At 36.0% G+C, this 15,908-nt stretch overlaps 1 protein-coding gene across 1 annotated transcript in view; it reads left to right on the top strand.

Moving 5' to 3' along the window:
• Positions 1-8,970: 8,970 nt before the first annotated feature.
• LOC140142799 (dnaJ homolog subfamily C member 10-like) overlaps positions 8,971-15,908 on the top strand; it is a 35,198-nt gene continuing 28,260 nt past the window's right edge. The window contains exon 1 of the mRNA XM_072164802.1: positions 8,971-9,139. Within this exon, the coding sequence (XP_072020903.1) occupies positions 8,977-9,139 (163 nt within the window). The 5' untranslated portion in view covers positions 8,971-8,976. The remainder of the gene's footprint in view (positions 9,140-15,908) is intronic.

The raw sequence follows: 15,908 nt of genomic DNA, 5'->3' as shown, positions 1-15,908 counted from the left end.
TAATTTGTCAAAAACTTTGTATTATATCGTGAATTTCAAAAAATGGATATCTTGAAATCGACAATCATATTTTCGAAAACACAGGTGCTGCATTTTGACAGCATTTGTGGAACCGTTTGGCTGAAAAATGGTGCAGGGCATTTATTGCAAGGGGTTCTTTAGAGAGAATATGGTATATGTGATTATATTAAGCTCTTTGACTTGGACCATAGATTATTTATAAAGATTGCAATGGTTCAATACATACAATGGTGTGTGACTTGGAGCTGAATGCAGCTTTCAATGTAAGAAGGGGAGAAATGAACATTCAAATTACAGGAGGCTGAAAAAATAGAGTATGTAAGTAATATAACAGTATAAATTATAATTTTAAATTACTGTTCACCAAAATTCAAAGAATTTACTGCATTTTTTCTAAAAGATTTTCATGGGCCATAATTTTTCCACCAAAAAGAGTGGGGGAGGCACAACATTTAGTGATTAAAAACAAAACAAAACAGATACTACTTTAGGAAGGGGTTCATGAGGGGGTCACTTTTAAGCTGTATTGTTCATTTGAAAGTAAAATTAATAAGGGCTGTATAACTAGAACAATTATTGTTATTTTTAGGAAAAATGCAGTAGGTGTGTTCTGTATATATTGAAATTTTTTATATGAACGTCAGGCAGAGAGTCTACGGTCTATTTTTATAAACTGATATTATGTACATTCTTATGCACATTATTGATAGATAATTGATTTCCTAATTATATTTTTACTCTTAAGGGAAGGGGTATGAACATTTGGACAGTATTTATTATGGGACATTAGAGCACATCAGACATATCGAATCGCATTCTGAATACGAAGAATGTCCTTCTGATATCGAATAATTTTGATTTTTTGAAATTCGTAATGTAATACACAGTTCATGGCAAATCATTAAAAATTGATATATTTGATATTTAATAGTACTCGAAATAAACTTTATAAACCTGATGATTTATACTTAACGTGTATGTAGGTGGAATGAAATGCAGATGATCAATTGAAAATTTTGACCTTTCGTATTGAAGATATGGATTTTTTTCCCAAAACACCAAAAAATTAGGTCTTTTGGGAAAAAAATCCATATCTTCAATATGAAAGGTCAAAATTTTCAATTGATCGTCGGCTTTTCCTCCCAGCTACATACACTTTAAGAATATATCATTAGATTTATAAAATTTACTTCGAGGACTGTTATATATCAAATTTTTATAATTTGTCATAAAATTTGTATTATATCGTAATTTTCAAAAAATGAAAATTATTTGATATCGGAAAGACATTATTCGTATTCAGAATGCAATTCGATACGTCTGTGGTGCTCTCATGTCCCATAAAAAATACTGTCGAAACGCTCTAAACGCTCATTCCAGATCCCGTAATAATATTGAATGTACTAGAAATGAAATGTTTGGGTGTTTATAATGTTTTCTGCATATTGGGCCATTCCATGTAAAATTTACACTCCCCCTGTGGAAGATGTTAGATGTATCTTCCACAGAGGGAGTATAAATTTCAAATAGAATGAACTCATTAGTTAGTTCTTTGAAACTCACCCTCTGTGAGAGATTTAAGTTGAATCTTTTTCAGAAGTTGTATACAATTCAAATGGAGCTGCCAAATGAGTTTATTCCATTTGAAATTCATACTGCCCCTGTGGAAGATATTTCCAAAATCCTCCACAAAATAGGCTGATTTTGCATAGACCCTGGTATGGGTGCACCGTCTGCTACCCCCTGGATTGGATAAGCTCCTGCTCTGCTGCCACAACATGAGATCAGGACTCAGTTGGGAGAAAACAAATTTGTTTCCTGTTGGTGGCATAACCAAAATGAAATTTGTTTTACTAATTTGTAGGTCAGGATTGTTTTAATGTGTGCCTAGTCAAACAAACAAGCAAATAAACTGAGGCATGGTTTCAGGATCAACTCGAGCAGTGCTCGTTCAAGTCAAGTGCTGGGTCAAGTCCACTTTTGTAAGGCAAAAAAATGGTAAATGAGTGTTGAAAAGTTTTTTTGGGGGAAAACAGGTCATTGTTGCAAAAAAACATATAAACATGATCATGACACAAAATTGCCATCCAACATTAAAGATCCACTTTGTAAAAGTCCTGCATCTCTCCACCCTAAATCAGTGGCATCCGCAAGTTTTCAAAAGTGGGGGAGCCACAGGTCTTCATTCCGGCTTTTTTTCAGCTTGCTTCACTTGCTGTAATTGGTAACCGACCCCCCCCCCCCCTGACTTAGTGCATTTCCCCTGACGGACGGACAAAACTGGGGGTCATGGCCCCCAAGTCACTACCCAAAATCAAATAGTGGGTGCATGCCTGCCCAAGAGTGTGCTATATCTATTGTCTATGTAATATGTATCATATAATAAGATGATATACTAATATAATAGGATTACTATAAACTGCTCAAAAGAGAGTCCGCAGTCATGTAACCTGTCCTGCACCAAAACCTGATCTTGTTATGACAATTTAATTGATAAGGTCGTGTGCAGAATCTTGTTAGCTCCAATTTGATACCAAATTTGCTACCAAACACTCTAAATTCAGAGAGATTGATACCAGTATATGAAATTTGGTGCATTTTCAAAAGTTGCAAATTAAAAACAGACCACGCGGACCTGTAGAGGCGAATAGAAGAGCGCGACCATTGAAATAGCCTGAAACAACCGCTAGGTCATATCGATCGCATCGTGCCCTAGTATTCATCAGTAAAGCACTGTAGCAATCCATGCGTTTTAAATTAACAATTGAATACCTGAGTGGAAGAAGGGCCCAACTCCAATTTTTTACAAAAATGAGTTAGACCCAGCATTTCATTGCCAGCAGACTGTTCTTCCTTGTGTGTAAAAGATGAGCCAAAATTCACTCTCTAAATAGTCTTCCACGCACACTTTATCATGGTTTTCATGAAAGAAAGGCCCAACTCCATGGAGTTGGGCCCTTCTTCCACAAATATTGGTAAAAAGAGGAAGTTTGTTAATCATCCATAAAATCTGCTTTTCAATACAATAAACTTTCTTGCTAACATATTACATGATTCTACTTGTGCAATTAATGGATAATTACCAAATTTCTGTAGCTATTTATAACACATCTGCTTACGAAACTGGCACTTGCAGTATATTAGTGGAAGAAGGGCCCAACTCCAGCTCGTATAAAGACATGCACCGTTGCCATGGAAACATATATAATTTCGAATGTATGTAATGTTGTATGTTCATGTATTAAAGGTCCCCTGAAGATGAAAATATTCTGCCTATAAAACTTTTCCAAATATTAAGTTTTTTCTTAATATCTCAAAAACAGTTTTGATGGAGTTGGGCCCTTCTTCCACTCAGGTATTCAATTGAATAAAGTGCGCACTTGGGATAGTCGACAGGGGCCCATCGTGGGCAAGCAAGCTTGACCAAATTACCATGCTAAGCAATTTCGACCGTGTGCATGTTGATTTGCAACTTTTAAAAATGCACCAAATGCCATAAACTGGTATCAATCTTTGTCACTTTTGAGTGTTTGGTAGAAAATTTGGTATCAAATTGGAGCTAACAAGATTCGGCATACGACCGTATCAATTAAATTGTCATAACAAGATCAGGTTTTGGTGTAGGATAGGTCACATGACTGTGGACTTTCTTTATTTGAGCAGTTTACTGTAGCAATGGGCCTTTCACTCCACAAAAATAATCACTGGAGCCTATTATACATTATATGCATGTATTTTTGTCAGATTTCGTGTAAGCTCTTGTATTTTGCTTTAAATTATTCGGTGATTCAGGTGAAACAAATTACCTCTATAGTTTTATTCAGATTTCCTTTTACAAATTAAGCGTACTGCTAGCCGTCCAGCACGTATTATTTGCACAAGGTCCAATGCACACGCTTGACGTCGCGCACGTATACGCGATGGTTAAGCTGTCAAAGGAAATCTGAATAAAACTTTATGATTAAATGTAAATTCAAACGTAATGTCAAATACAGGTATCATGTGTTATAATTTATAAAAACAATATGATGACTGTGTTGTAATATTATGATTATTTGAGATTCTTTTACATGTTGTGCTCATGATGTGTCCTCACCTCATAGCGGTGTTATTCACTATTATGTGTGCATTATGTGTGTGGGTTATTCCTATAGATGTATTAATTACTAAAGTATTGCATGGCATATTGGTATAGGCAATGGTCTCATAATTATTAGGTAGCGAGTTTGAGTCCCTGTTGGATTTTACAAGTGTCACATATTTTAATAAAAATATGTGACACTTTCTGCTCCATGGGGGCCAAAGGAGGTAATTTTAAAATTGAGTTACTTATAATTATTACCATATACAGGGTGTCCCAAGAAAAAAGAGGCCCCACATTGCGCCCTCTTTTTCTCCTATTTCTGAAACGTTGATCAAATATATTTTGGTATGTAAAGAAACCCTAAATCGTTAGCTTTAATAAACCAAAACAATTCTTTCAATCAACTCACAATTTTTGAAGATATGCCCTCTTTAAGAAATGTACCCGTTTTTCACTCTGTCCACGGATGAGGTTTGGCTACATCAAAGATTTAAACGAATCACACGGTTAATGACATGGATAGATAATAGCATTAGTCTTGGGAAAGCATTCACTATAAGCGAGGATCACCAGCTAGCTAGCTTCAAACATCTTCGCAACCCCATATTACTGCTGCATTTGCAAGTATCCGGCGCACAAGGCCTTAAGGATGGATGCATAGCATAATTAATACAATGAGAACTAGGGCTGAAACCTGTATTGTTAAATCACGGAGGCAACCAGGTAGAGGGCAGAGCAGCACAGTAAACTCACTTCAAAAGAACCAAAGACAAACTAAACAGCCCTTTTCAGGGCTAACAAAAAAAAAAAAAAGAGAAATGACTTATGTTGTCAATAAAAAGAAAGCAAAAAGCGAGAAAAACATAAGTAAATTGCAAGTATAGCAAAAGAAGTCCCATCCCACATCAATTTCGCCCAAATTAATGACACTTAACAAAATCCATAACCCATAAACCCACGGTAAAGCCCATTCCCTTAAATAAAGTTGTTATTTTATAAAGTTATCATCGAGGAATGTTTTATATTCATGCATGGTATATGCACTTTCCAATCTTTGAAGTAGCCAAACCTCCTCCGTGGACAGAGTGAAAACGGATACATTTCTTTAAAAGGACATATCTTCAAAAGTTATGAGCCGATTGAAATAATTGTTTTGGTTTCTTAAAGCTGACGATTGAAGGTTTCTTTACATACCAAAATATATTTAATCAACTTTTCAGAAATAGGAGAAAAAGAGGGCGCAATGTGGGGCCTCTTTTTTTTGGGACACCCTGTATAAAATTAGGCTATCATAAACTGAAAACAACAAAGGGCTATCATACTTGTTACTAAAAGTTCTGAAGTTTTCTTGTTTTTTTTTTAATCTGGTCATATTTTTGCCTTAATCTCAATTTCAAATTTGCCCCCCTGAACCAGATCATGTCACACATTATAATAATTTGCTTCCCAGAGACAAAGGGATTGAAAGGTAAAGATTGTCTCAAATAAAAGATTGTAACAATTAATAGCTGCCCTAGAGGTGGTATAGAGTAACTGTGTTCCAGGAGCTCACCATGTCACAGGAATCTCAAATATGTATTATAGAGGTAGTATACGAGGGGGTATCCAAAAGTTTTTGACATCACCCAGAAGTGAAAGAGCTATAGTGATGAAATTTTGTCAGTGTAATCACTAGTCCTTATCTACATTATGGTCCAAAAATGGTCTCATAAGTATGTTTACTTTCTTGGCTCATCTGTGAGGGACATGTGGCCAGTTTGGAAATTCCTTTTTCAAAAAGCAACAGTGCCATATGATGGGCAATTGTAGGCCTAACCCTTCAAATGCAGGAACCTTAATCATGCTACGTTCCTCAATTTTCACCATCTTGCAGGTTATGCGCCTACTGCCCATCTAGCGCCACCTGTAAAGAAAGTAAACATACTTATGAGACCATTTTTGGACCATAATGTACATAAGGACCAGTGATTACACTGGCAAAATTTCATCAATATAGCTCTTTCACTTCTGGGTGATGTCAAAAACTTTTGGATACCCCCTCGTATACTACCTCTATAACACATATTTGAGAATCCTTCAACATGAGCTCCTGGAACACAACTTCTCTATACCACTTCTGGGTGATGTCGTAGAGTAGTTGTGCTCCAGGAGCTCACCTTGTCAATGGAATCTCAAATATGTGTAATACTACAAATGAAGTATGGAAATAAATAATGACAATTTTAATAAATCTGAATATTAATTGAGTATTGTTTTATTTAATTAAAGGGGTGTGATCTAATCGTTTCATGTTCTGTTTTCTACAATAAAAACAATAGGTTTTCAAATTTTGAGTTGTGTTGCAAAAACATGTATAGCAACGTTCCACATGCTAGAACATACACTTCCGGTGTGGTTACCATATCCATAATTCACCACATTTTTGTTCACACACTGTAAATGAAACATATCACAGCAGGCCCGTGGCGTGGGGGTCGAGAGGTTTCATATACAAAAAAGGACAACATGGGAAATGTGGTTGAAATGGCCATTTTAACATAAAAATTGCAATTTGTCCTGCTAATTTTAGGATCAGATTAGCGGGACAACTTTGACAATCCTCCGGCACCCGATTTCTGTAGCCTATGTGGAAAATATAAATTACTTCATTAATGCAATAAAGAGTGATTTGGCTCTGTGTCTCATCTAGATTTGAAGATTTTTTTTAAATCATTTGGTGTGCAAAAATCAATGACCGAAAAAGCTTGGATCAGAGATGAAAAAAGTGATATAACATTGGAAAATAAGAAAATAATTGATATTATTTGTGATGAAATAACGCACCTGATTTGCAACTTTTTCTTGTTTTAACTGCAATAATTTGCCTCTTTGCTATAATCCATATTACATGGATCTTGACAACCAACCCGGGGACCCTAACAGGATTTATCATTTTGAGCAAAAAAACACCCTTAAACAGGAATTTAGCCCTGTTTTGCAACATATATTACCCCCAAACAGGCCTGTACCTGAAAGATTCCCCGTAAGCAGGATTTTATCTGAAGGGTACCACTCTTACAGGTTTTGATAAAATAAACCCTTACTGTCATATGTAGCAATTGTAGATGTGGAAAAATGTAAAGGCAAAATATCCAGGAAAGAAACTCAGGAAACCTGGAAAGGAGTCAAGCGAGGAAACACACCAGCTGAAACATGCTGTGTGAAATAAGCGGGATCATTATGTGTAAATAGCCAGAGTATGCACAATGGAGAAGTCTAGTATTGAGGTGAGCGAGTTATTTTATTTTTCTCACCTGATAGCTGATAATGGCACTGCAGCGGTTCTTACATTATGCAGACTGGCAGACTGGGGCAGACTGGCAGACTGGGTTAGAATATGAGACTAGCATCAAAATATACCATTTGGTATAATGGTGGTAGTAATGTCAGGTTAGAACTACCCCTATATTAAATGGTGGACAAAAATTATCAAGGTCATGTCAGGGTCATACAGGCTCAAATTGCCACAGATTGTTGCAGGTTCATAAAAATTGGTGTGAAGGAAAGCGAGACAACAAGCTACAACAAATGTCTGACGTAAAATCGATATATGTTATGTATAATATCTGGTAAAAATATATTATCGTTTTTATGTCATCAAACATTCGTTAGAACTTAAGGGGCTGTGCAATAATTATGAGCCCTGGGTGAGGTAAAATTCAGGGGGTAATTTTTGGCGAGCGAAAGGGGGGGAAGCAATTTTTGGCAAAGCTGAGAGGGGGCAAGCGATTTTTGGCACACATTCATGGGGCGCCTTTTGAATAAAAAGTGCTAAAAGACTTAGGAAAAGCAGATGCAGTACTGAAACGTTTTAATATGCAAATTTTCCTGCTTTCGCTGCTTTCATAACATTTATCAAGACCATTTAAGGTTTGTAAATTGGGATGTGCAAGGGGGGAGGCAAAGAATTTTTGGCGGGCTGAGTGGGGGGGCAAGCAATTTTTTGGCGAGCCGTTTCGAAATTTACCCCCCCCCAACACACACACACTGGGGGCTCATAATCATTGCACAGCCCCTAAACATTTAAATACTGAAAATAGAATGGGAATAGATTTAAAAAAATACAGTAGATATGTTACATCAAATATTTTACATCGAATAAAAAGTCTGTAGGGTGATAGGGTCACTAACACTATTAAGATTTGACAACCACTTTCCATCCTATTTATCATAAATCTAGGCCACCACACACTATGGATGGACCACAAAGACCGCATCCCAATGGCATAGCCCAATAACCTGAATTAAACAATCATAGTGCAAAATTTGACCTGAAGTTGCAGAGTATGAGTTTTTATCCCCATATTTTGAAAGGTCATTCAATGAATGTACAAATTATAATGTATTGGGGTTAAAGAACTGTGCCCCTGATTAGATGAGCATGTTGTGGATCCTAGTGACACTATTATCCATTATAATACTAGGAACACAAGAGGATGAATTCCTAGCATGAGGGTCAACCCAAATATATTGCTCAATACAATAGGGGTATTTTGTTAAATAATTGAATTGAATTGAATACATACAATTAATATTAAAATATGACATTGGGATGTACCTGTTTACACAGCAACTGTTGTAAAAAATGACAGTTTTATAATGATGGAAAGTATTTCATGAACATGCAACAATCCAGTCTGCCACAGTCTGCCACAGTCTGCCAGTCTGCATAATGTAAGAACCGGCACTGCAGCATTTTTATGGTAACAATTTTTTTTCTGACATCGTGATAGGGATTTCAATAAAACGCAGTTAGGGATTTTTTTTTAATCACTGGAGCCAGCTGGAGCCAGTAATTGGCCACTGGCAACCGAATTTGTAGCAGACGCAAAATGGCGACTTACACGACAGCACATCTGTGTGTGTTTTTCTCGCTGCTATGGGCAGCTTTCATCACTTGTCAAGTCGAAGAACAACCTTTTGTATTAAGTTTCATAAATAGGCAGCGATTCCAAGAGATGGTTGAGTCAGGGGAACATTTCTTGGTCAATTTCGGTAAGTTTTATGAACGCCGTAAAATAGTTAAGCTTACTCAAGTTACTTTGGCAATGGGAGTTCATGCTTTGGCAAAGCATGAACAGTTGTAACTACAAATTTCGAACGTTTATGAGGACTTGTTCTCAAGTTGTAGCAGGTGCCATACAGGGTGTCTTCAGTGTTAAAATTATTTTCATTATAAATGTTGCAAAATATTAATATTGACAATAAATTAACCTGTTTGACCTCCTAGAGCTCCATATTCATACATTGATTGGTATTGCTCACCTGTTTTCATATCATATTTTGTGGTGAAAAATGATTAGAAATGTGTAATTTGCAATCATTTTTAGAACAACGATTTCTTCATACTGACGTCGAAGTATGACATGTGAATGCACAAAATAAAACTCATATAAACACATGTATCAGCACCTGTTGGAACTCCCAGTCTGAGCCGGGAGTTTCAATTATTGGAACTGAAGCATGAATGAAAGGCAGCTAGATGTGTATCACATCCCAAGCCTTTGGCAATATATGGACAAGAAAGAAATTTTGTGCACATAATTTTAGGTCTATAATAAAATGTATATTTTGGACAATTGTCCAGCTATCGTTTCCAGTTTCTTAACATTATCAAAGTGTCCGCAAAAAACTGGTCATCGACAGTGATCGACATCGCTAGCATCTTTAATGAAGAAAAATGAGAATATTCACGCCGGGAACCCAGGGTTTCAAGTGCTCTCTAACAAAAGTGCTACCCACCCGCATCCAACCACCTCTGAAATGCACCCTTTGCGAATTTTCACATAACCAAATTGCACCCCTTAATGGCGAAACACATGCAAAATCCTACCCTAAATGATGTAGCACATGCAAAAACCATCGCATGAATGGCGTCAATATCTACATTGTAATTTATATATAGGCACCGGGAGAATTTGTGATGCACAAAAAACACAGAAATTCACAAATTTTGGGCATAATCACAGATTTTAGGTTCGGCTGCGAATTTTAAAATTTTTCCAAGATATCTATTTTTAAAGTATTCATTTTCCAAAAAACATAAGTTTTTACTAAAATTGAAAGAATCCATGGCGATCTGCAATACGATCCATGCAGAAAAAAGCAGAGTGCAATTTTGACAGTCGTAAACATGAACCCGGAAGTGAGCTCACTATTCGGGTCGCAGTGTCGTCGTGTATAGAAACCAGAACATGATTGGCTGATTATCGTATTGCGAGTGGGTAGATGTCCAATCACTGCATTAGTTAGAAACTTTTATTGATTAATCAGTAGTATTGATCAATTTGTTAAAAATGAGTGGAGTTGAAAGCTGATTGCCAGTGATTGTGTTTTCGCGATGGCGAGTGTAACTGTGTTGAATCACAGATTCTCAATGTGTTGATGTGGTTGAATTCGGTGTTGAACTTGAGCGTAAGTTTGCTGAATGAATGAGCCGATCAAGTTGACTGGAGGCATTTTACAGGAGTCTCTGCGCGAATCCTCACGCATCCAAATTCCACCCCTGCCGGGGAAGGATTTCCAATTTCCGAGGAAAAAAAGAAAACATTTAAAATTGTGCATTTCCCCGGTGCTTATTTATACCCTAAGTGGCGTAAACAGGAAAGTTAATTTGATACCCAAGGTCTCTTTTTGATATCGCAGACCTATAGATACTAAAGAAATTAAAAAGTGGTGATTTTTATCAAATTAGTGCAAACTCACTCAAACAATAATATTATATTATATATATATGGCTGAAAAAGGACCCCTAAATGGCAATGCCTTCTGAAAAAGTACCCCTTTTGCAAAAAGATGTTGACGACGCTGTGTAGTGAAAAACATACCCTTTTACAGTTTGATCAGCTCGTAATCGGCGGGAATTGTTAGGCTTTTATCACTACACTGAAAAGTAGACAGGCTACATTATAAGTGTCATAGTTGACCTATCTAGTCTCTATTGTACTTGTTAAAGAAAATAGACAACATATCGGACTTAAATGAATAATAATTAATATGTGGTGCTTAAGGGCTCATATTGAAATTCCCTTACACAGGAAGGTGTGCGCCATCCTGCACCTTTCCTGTGCTAGCCTTCTTTTGTTAAAATCCTGGGCAGGGTATATCACTGATGCATATAATCAGTGTTCGAATTTAGGAAAAATAAATGGTTGTCCCACGGACAACCAGATTACAATTTCTGGCTGTCCGTCTAAGTCTTTGGTTGTCCGTAGGCCTACAAATGTGACTTTTGCTAGATTTATGGTTGTCCGGCGGACAACCGAAGCAGTATTTTTGGTTGTCCGGCGACTTTTTTAATTGTCTCGGGCAACCGGACAACCAAAATTTCGAACGCTGCATATAATCCATCCGTTTTGTGACCGAGCTTTCCTGAGGCGCGCGCTTAGCGAGGGGAATCCTGCCTTCTTTCTGTGTGAAAACGTGGTAGGGTATTTCAATATGAGCCCTAACAACATAAAGAGCTCTCTTGCAAAAGCCCTTACATCCACTTTTGGCTGAAATTGAGTTATTGACATGACATTATAGTGTGGGTTAAAATACACATTTTGGTGGTTGTTTGACCTTCATACCACTTTCCCTTCCAGAGATATCGTATATTTTCCGTTTTGGGAATCATAGGAAATTTCCAGAAATCTGAACTTAAAATGAATATAAAATTTTAGGAAAATAATTTCTTGATGTATAATAGTAGCCTTGAATGTTCTTAAACTATTAAATCCAAAAGGAACTATTTTGGGTCACTATGTTTGAAAAAAATCATTGTAATTAACGAAAGCTGTAGCTTCGAATCAGAAATGCTCAAAATCATCATTTTCCCAGATTTAATCAAAAATTCATAATTAAAAAAGTAAATAAGATAATTCAATTTTTCTTTTTGATTTTGAAAGCATTTGTCAAGTTACATGAAGTAGTGCAAACAAATAAGCTCACATTTGATTGCAAAGGTGGTTTCTAGAAAAGGCGTGAATTTATTTTGCAAAAGCCCTTACATCCACAAAAGGCGCAATATTAAGGGGGTACTACACCCCTGGCCAATTTTGTGTCTATTTTTGCATTTTTCTCAAAAATTATAGCGCATTGGTGACAAGTAAGATATGTATATTATAGGGCAAGGACTACAACTACAGCACTGAAAATTCAGCAACTCAAGGCAAGTAGTTATTGATTTATAGATCAAATATTGGTTTTCCCTCATTTTTGACTGTAACTCCACAACTGTTGCCTGTGTTGAAATAGAATTTCCAGTGCAGTAGTTGTAGTCCTTGTCCCTATAATATACTTATCATACTTGTCACCAATGCGCTATAATTTTTGAGAAAAATGCAAAAATAGGCAAAAAATTTGGCAGGGTGTAGTACCCCCTTAAAGAAATAATAAAATAAATAGGAAGGCTTGAAAATTGTACCAAAACTATTCTTTTAGTTTCTATTCATCAACACTTTATCCGAACCCAAATTGAATCAAATCGAACCCAAATTGAATCAAATCGAACCCAAATTGAATCAAATCGAACCTTCGAACAAGTAATACTTGCACACTTAAAAAAAGCTGTTTTTCTCAAAAAATCAAAAGCGGATGTACATGTAAGGGGTTTTGAAACAAAGCTCTTCATATTATCATGGTAAATACTACAAAATTAATCAATAGATAAGTGCATTTTTAGCAAGAATGTGATTTACTTAGTGAAATTCTACCATAGAAATGGAAGTTTTATTTAGATTAGGTCAAGTAAAATAAATAACATGTATATCGTCCATACTTTCTCAACATTTGGTGAGGGAGACGCTAATTTGATATTTTGTTACAAATTAACCATTCATTTCTATATAGAATTGCAATTGCAAATGCTTTATCATTAAAACAGGAGGCCCTAATATTCTTGCTATTCAGCATCGAAGTGGTTACGTAATTCTCTTGGTTACCGGATCACGCTACTTTGGTATGCCTTCGAGTGCCATATACTTTATGTGGTGATCATTTCGATCGTGGTTCATTACTCTAGCGCGTGATCCCGTTGACATAGTAACATTACGTAACTTCGATACTGAATTGCTTGAAGAAAGTATTTACATTGTGTTTATATGCATCACAACAATTTGAGAAACAAAGTAGGGGAGCAAATTAGAAAAATAAAAAAAATATTTGAAAATCTCCCCAAATTGTTGAGGGCTGGGACGATATACATGTTATTTTTTTTACTTGGCTTTATGTTTGTCCATGTAATTTAGCGATCGTGACAGGACTTACGGCCAGCGCTGATGCCAGTTTTAAAATGACTCACATTTAGTGATGTGGTCGGCACCGTTTTTTATTGTCGACATGTCGATATAATTCATATACCGGCGTCGACAGTGTGTCGACATAAAAAAAATTATAAAAAAAAAATAAAAAAAAAAAAGTTAAATTTTTGGCCAGAAAATCAAGTTATAACTACTCAAACTGACTTGTTATTCAAGGTTGAAAACCAGAGAAATACTGCTACTCAAAAAAAAAAAAAAAATGCCAATTTTTTTTACAAAGTTGGAAAAAGTTGTACATTTTAATTACTTTTGTTTCTATTGAACAGCTAGCAATGCATACTAATTCAATGTGTCCCTGACTGTTCAATAGAAGCAAAGGTAATCAAAATGTACAAGTTCATCAACTTTGTAAAAAAAATTGGCATTTTTTTTTTTTTTAGTAGCAGTATTTCTCTTGTTTTCCAACCTTGAATAACAAGTCAGTTTGGGCCTATAACTTGCTTTTCTGGCCAAAAATATTTTTGAAAACTAAAACTTTTTGTCGACATGATTTTTGATGTCGACATGTCGGCATCGTGCGGCGTCGACATTATGTCGACATAAGGCATGTCGACCACATCACTACTTCACATTATTCGCATAATATGCAAATTTTTGTATTTCGATCCCTTTTATTGTAAATGAGCGTTAACCGGTTGTCCGGCGGTTGATTTTAGGTTAACCTGATTTTAATAACACGTTAAGGGGGTACTACACCCCTCGATAAATGTGTGTCTATTTTTGCATTTTTCTCAAAACCTAATAACATAGTGGTAACAAAGGTTATGTATATTATAGGGGCAAGGAATCCAGTTACTACACTGGAATTTCAGTGACCCAAGACAGGCGGTTCGTTATATATGATAAGAAATAAGGTACAGCTAGGATGTACCTCATTTTTTTATCACATAATATGTGATAAAAAAAGTATATTATACTGAACCGCTTGTCTTGAGTCACTGAAGTTTCAGTGTAGTAATTGGATTCCTTGCCCCAATAATATACATAACTTTTGTTACCAGTGTGTTATTATTTTTGAGAAAAATGCAAAATGTTCTAAATTTACCACAGGGTGTAGTACCCCTTAACATGATTTATACACATATTATGTAACTGTTATTGTTAATACAATCTTGCAAGACAGGTTCCTTTGACAGTCCCAATATTTTGAAAAAAGACATTTTTTATGGATGATTTTGTCTATTGTGGAACACAGAATAAATATAAATTATGAAAAGCTATGTTTCATGAGTTGAGTTACCAGAGATGCTGATTTCTGGGTGTTTTTTTTTTTTTTTTTTTTTTGGTGTTTCAAATTTCCATGTTAGTATTTATTTTAAACCTGTTTTAACTAAAAGCTCTTTAGCCCAAATTCACATGCTTTTTCTCACCATTATTAGTGGAACTTCTAAGTGACATGGTTATTTATTTCTGTTCTGATTTTACCTAAAAATGTTTTTTTTTTTGGGGGGGGGGGCACAGAGGTTACACCCACTGACTTGTCATGATTTGGATGGAAGGCAGATACTACGCTAGGGGTGGTGCAGTAATTATGTGTACCCCAGGGTGGTAATAATTATGTATAGGGGGCCAAAGAGTTTTTCGGCAGGCCAAAAGTGGGGCTATCATTTTTTGACAGGTCAAAAGGGGAGGACAAGCAATTTTTGGCACAGATGTTTTGAGCACAATTTCTATATTATTCCCTAAAAAGGTGTAGGAAAACATTAGGAACATGTTCAAATATGCAAAATTTTCTGCTCACCGATCACATTACCTGTTATATGATATGTCAATTTAAGGTTTTAAATTTAGGTTCGGGTTCCCCAAAATCTTGCATCTGTAAAGGGGGGCAAAGATATTTTGGCAAGTCAAAAGGGAGAGGGCAAAATGTTTTTGGTATGTCAAAAGGGGGCCAAAGAGTTTTTGGGGAATAACAGGGGTGGCACATTTATTATTTCATAGGCTACTTTTGCCCTTGTATCAGTTGGGGGCTACTTTCAGTATTTTAGAGGTTAAATACCAATATTCCCCATTTATTTTGAGCCATATAAGCCTCAAAATAGTTTCCTTTCAGGGGCTACTTTCCATTAAAAATCACCTCTGTAATTTAGTTTTGAAGGTCTATTTCAGTGTAATTTGTAGGGGGTCTATTTTAGCCCAGGGGTGGCACATAGTGTACATATTATGCCTTGCGGGATCTGTTACATACACTAGGATCCACAACATGCTCATCTATCAGGGCACAATTCTTTAACCCCAATACATTTGCACATTCATTGAATGACCTTTGACAAAAACTCATACTCTGCAACTTGAGGTCAAATTTTACACTATGATTGTTTCATTGAGGTTATTAAACTATGCCATTGGGATGAGGCCATTGTGGCCCATATAGTGATAACACCACAGAAATGTGAGCTTTATAATATAATATGGTAATATATGAAAAAAACTTTTAACAGCTGTGGGCTACATATTATGTA

Source organism: Amphiura filiformis, chromosome 20, assembly GCF_039555335.1.
Source record: "Amphiura filiformis chromosome 20, Afil_fr2py, whole genome shotgun sequence".
Lineage (NCBI taxonomy): Eukaryota > Metazoa > Echinodermata > Ophiuroidea > Amphilepidida > Amphiuridae > Amphiura > Amphiura filiformis.
The sequence above is the reverse complement of the archived record's forward strand: the minus strand, read 5'-3'. Positions and strand labels throughout refer to the sequence as shown.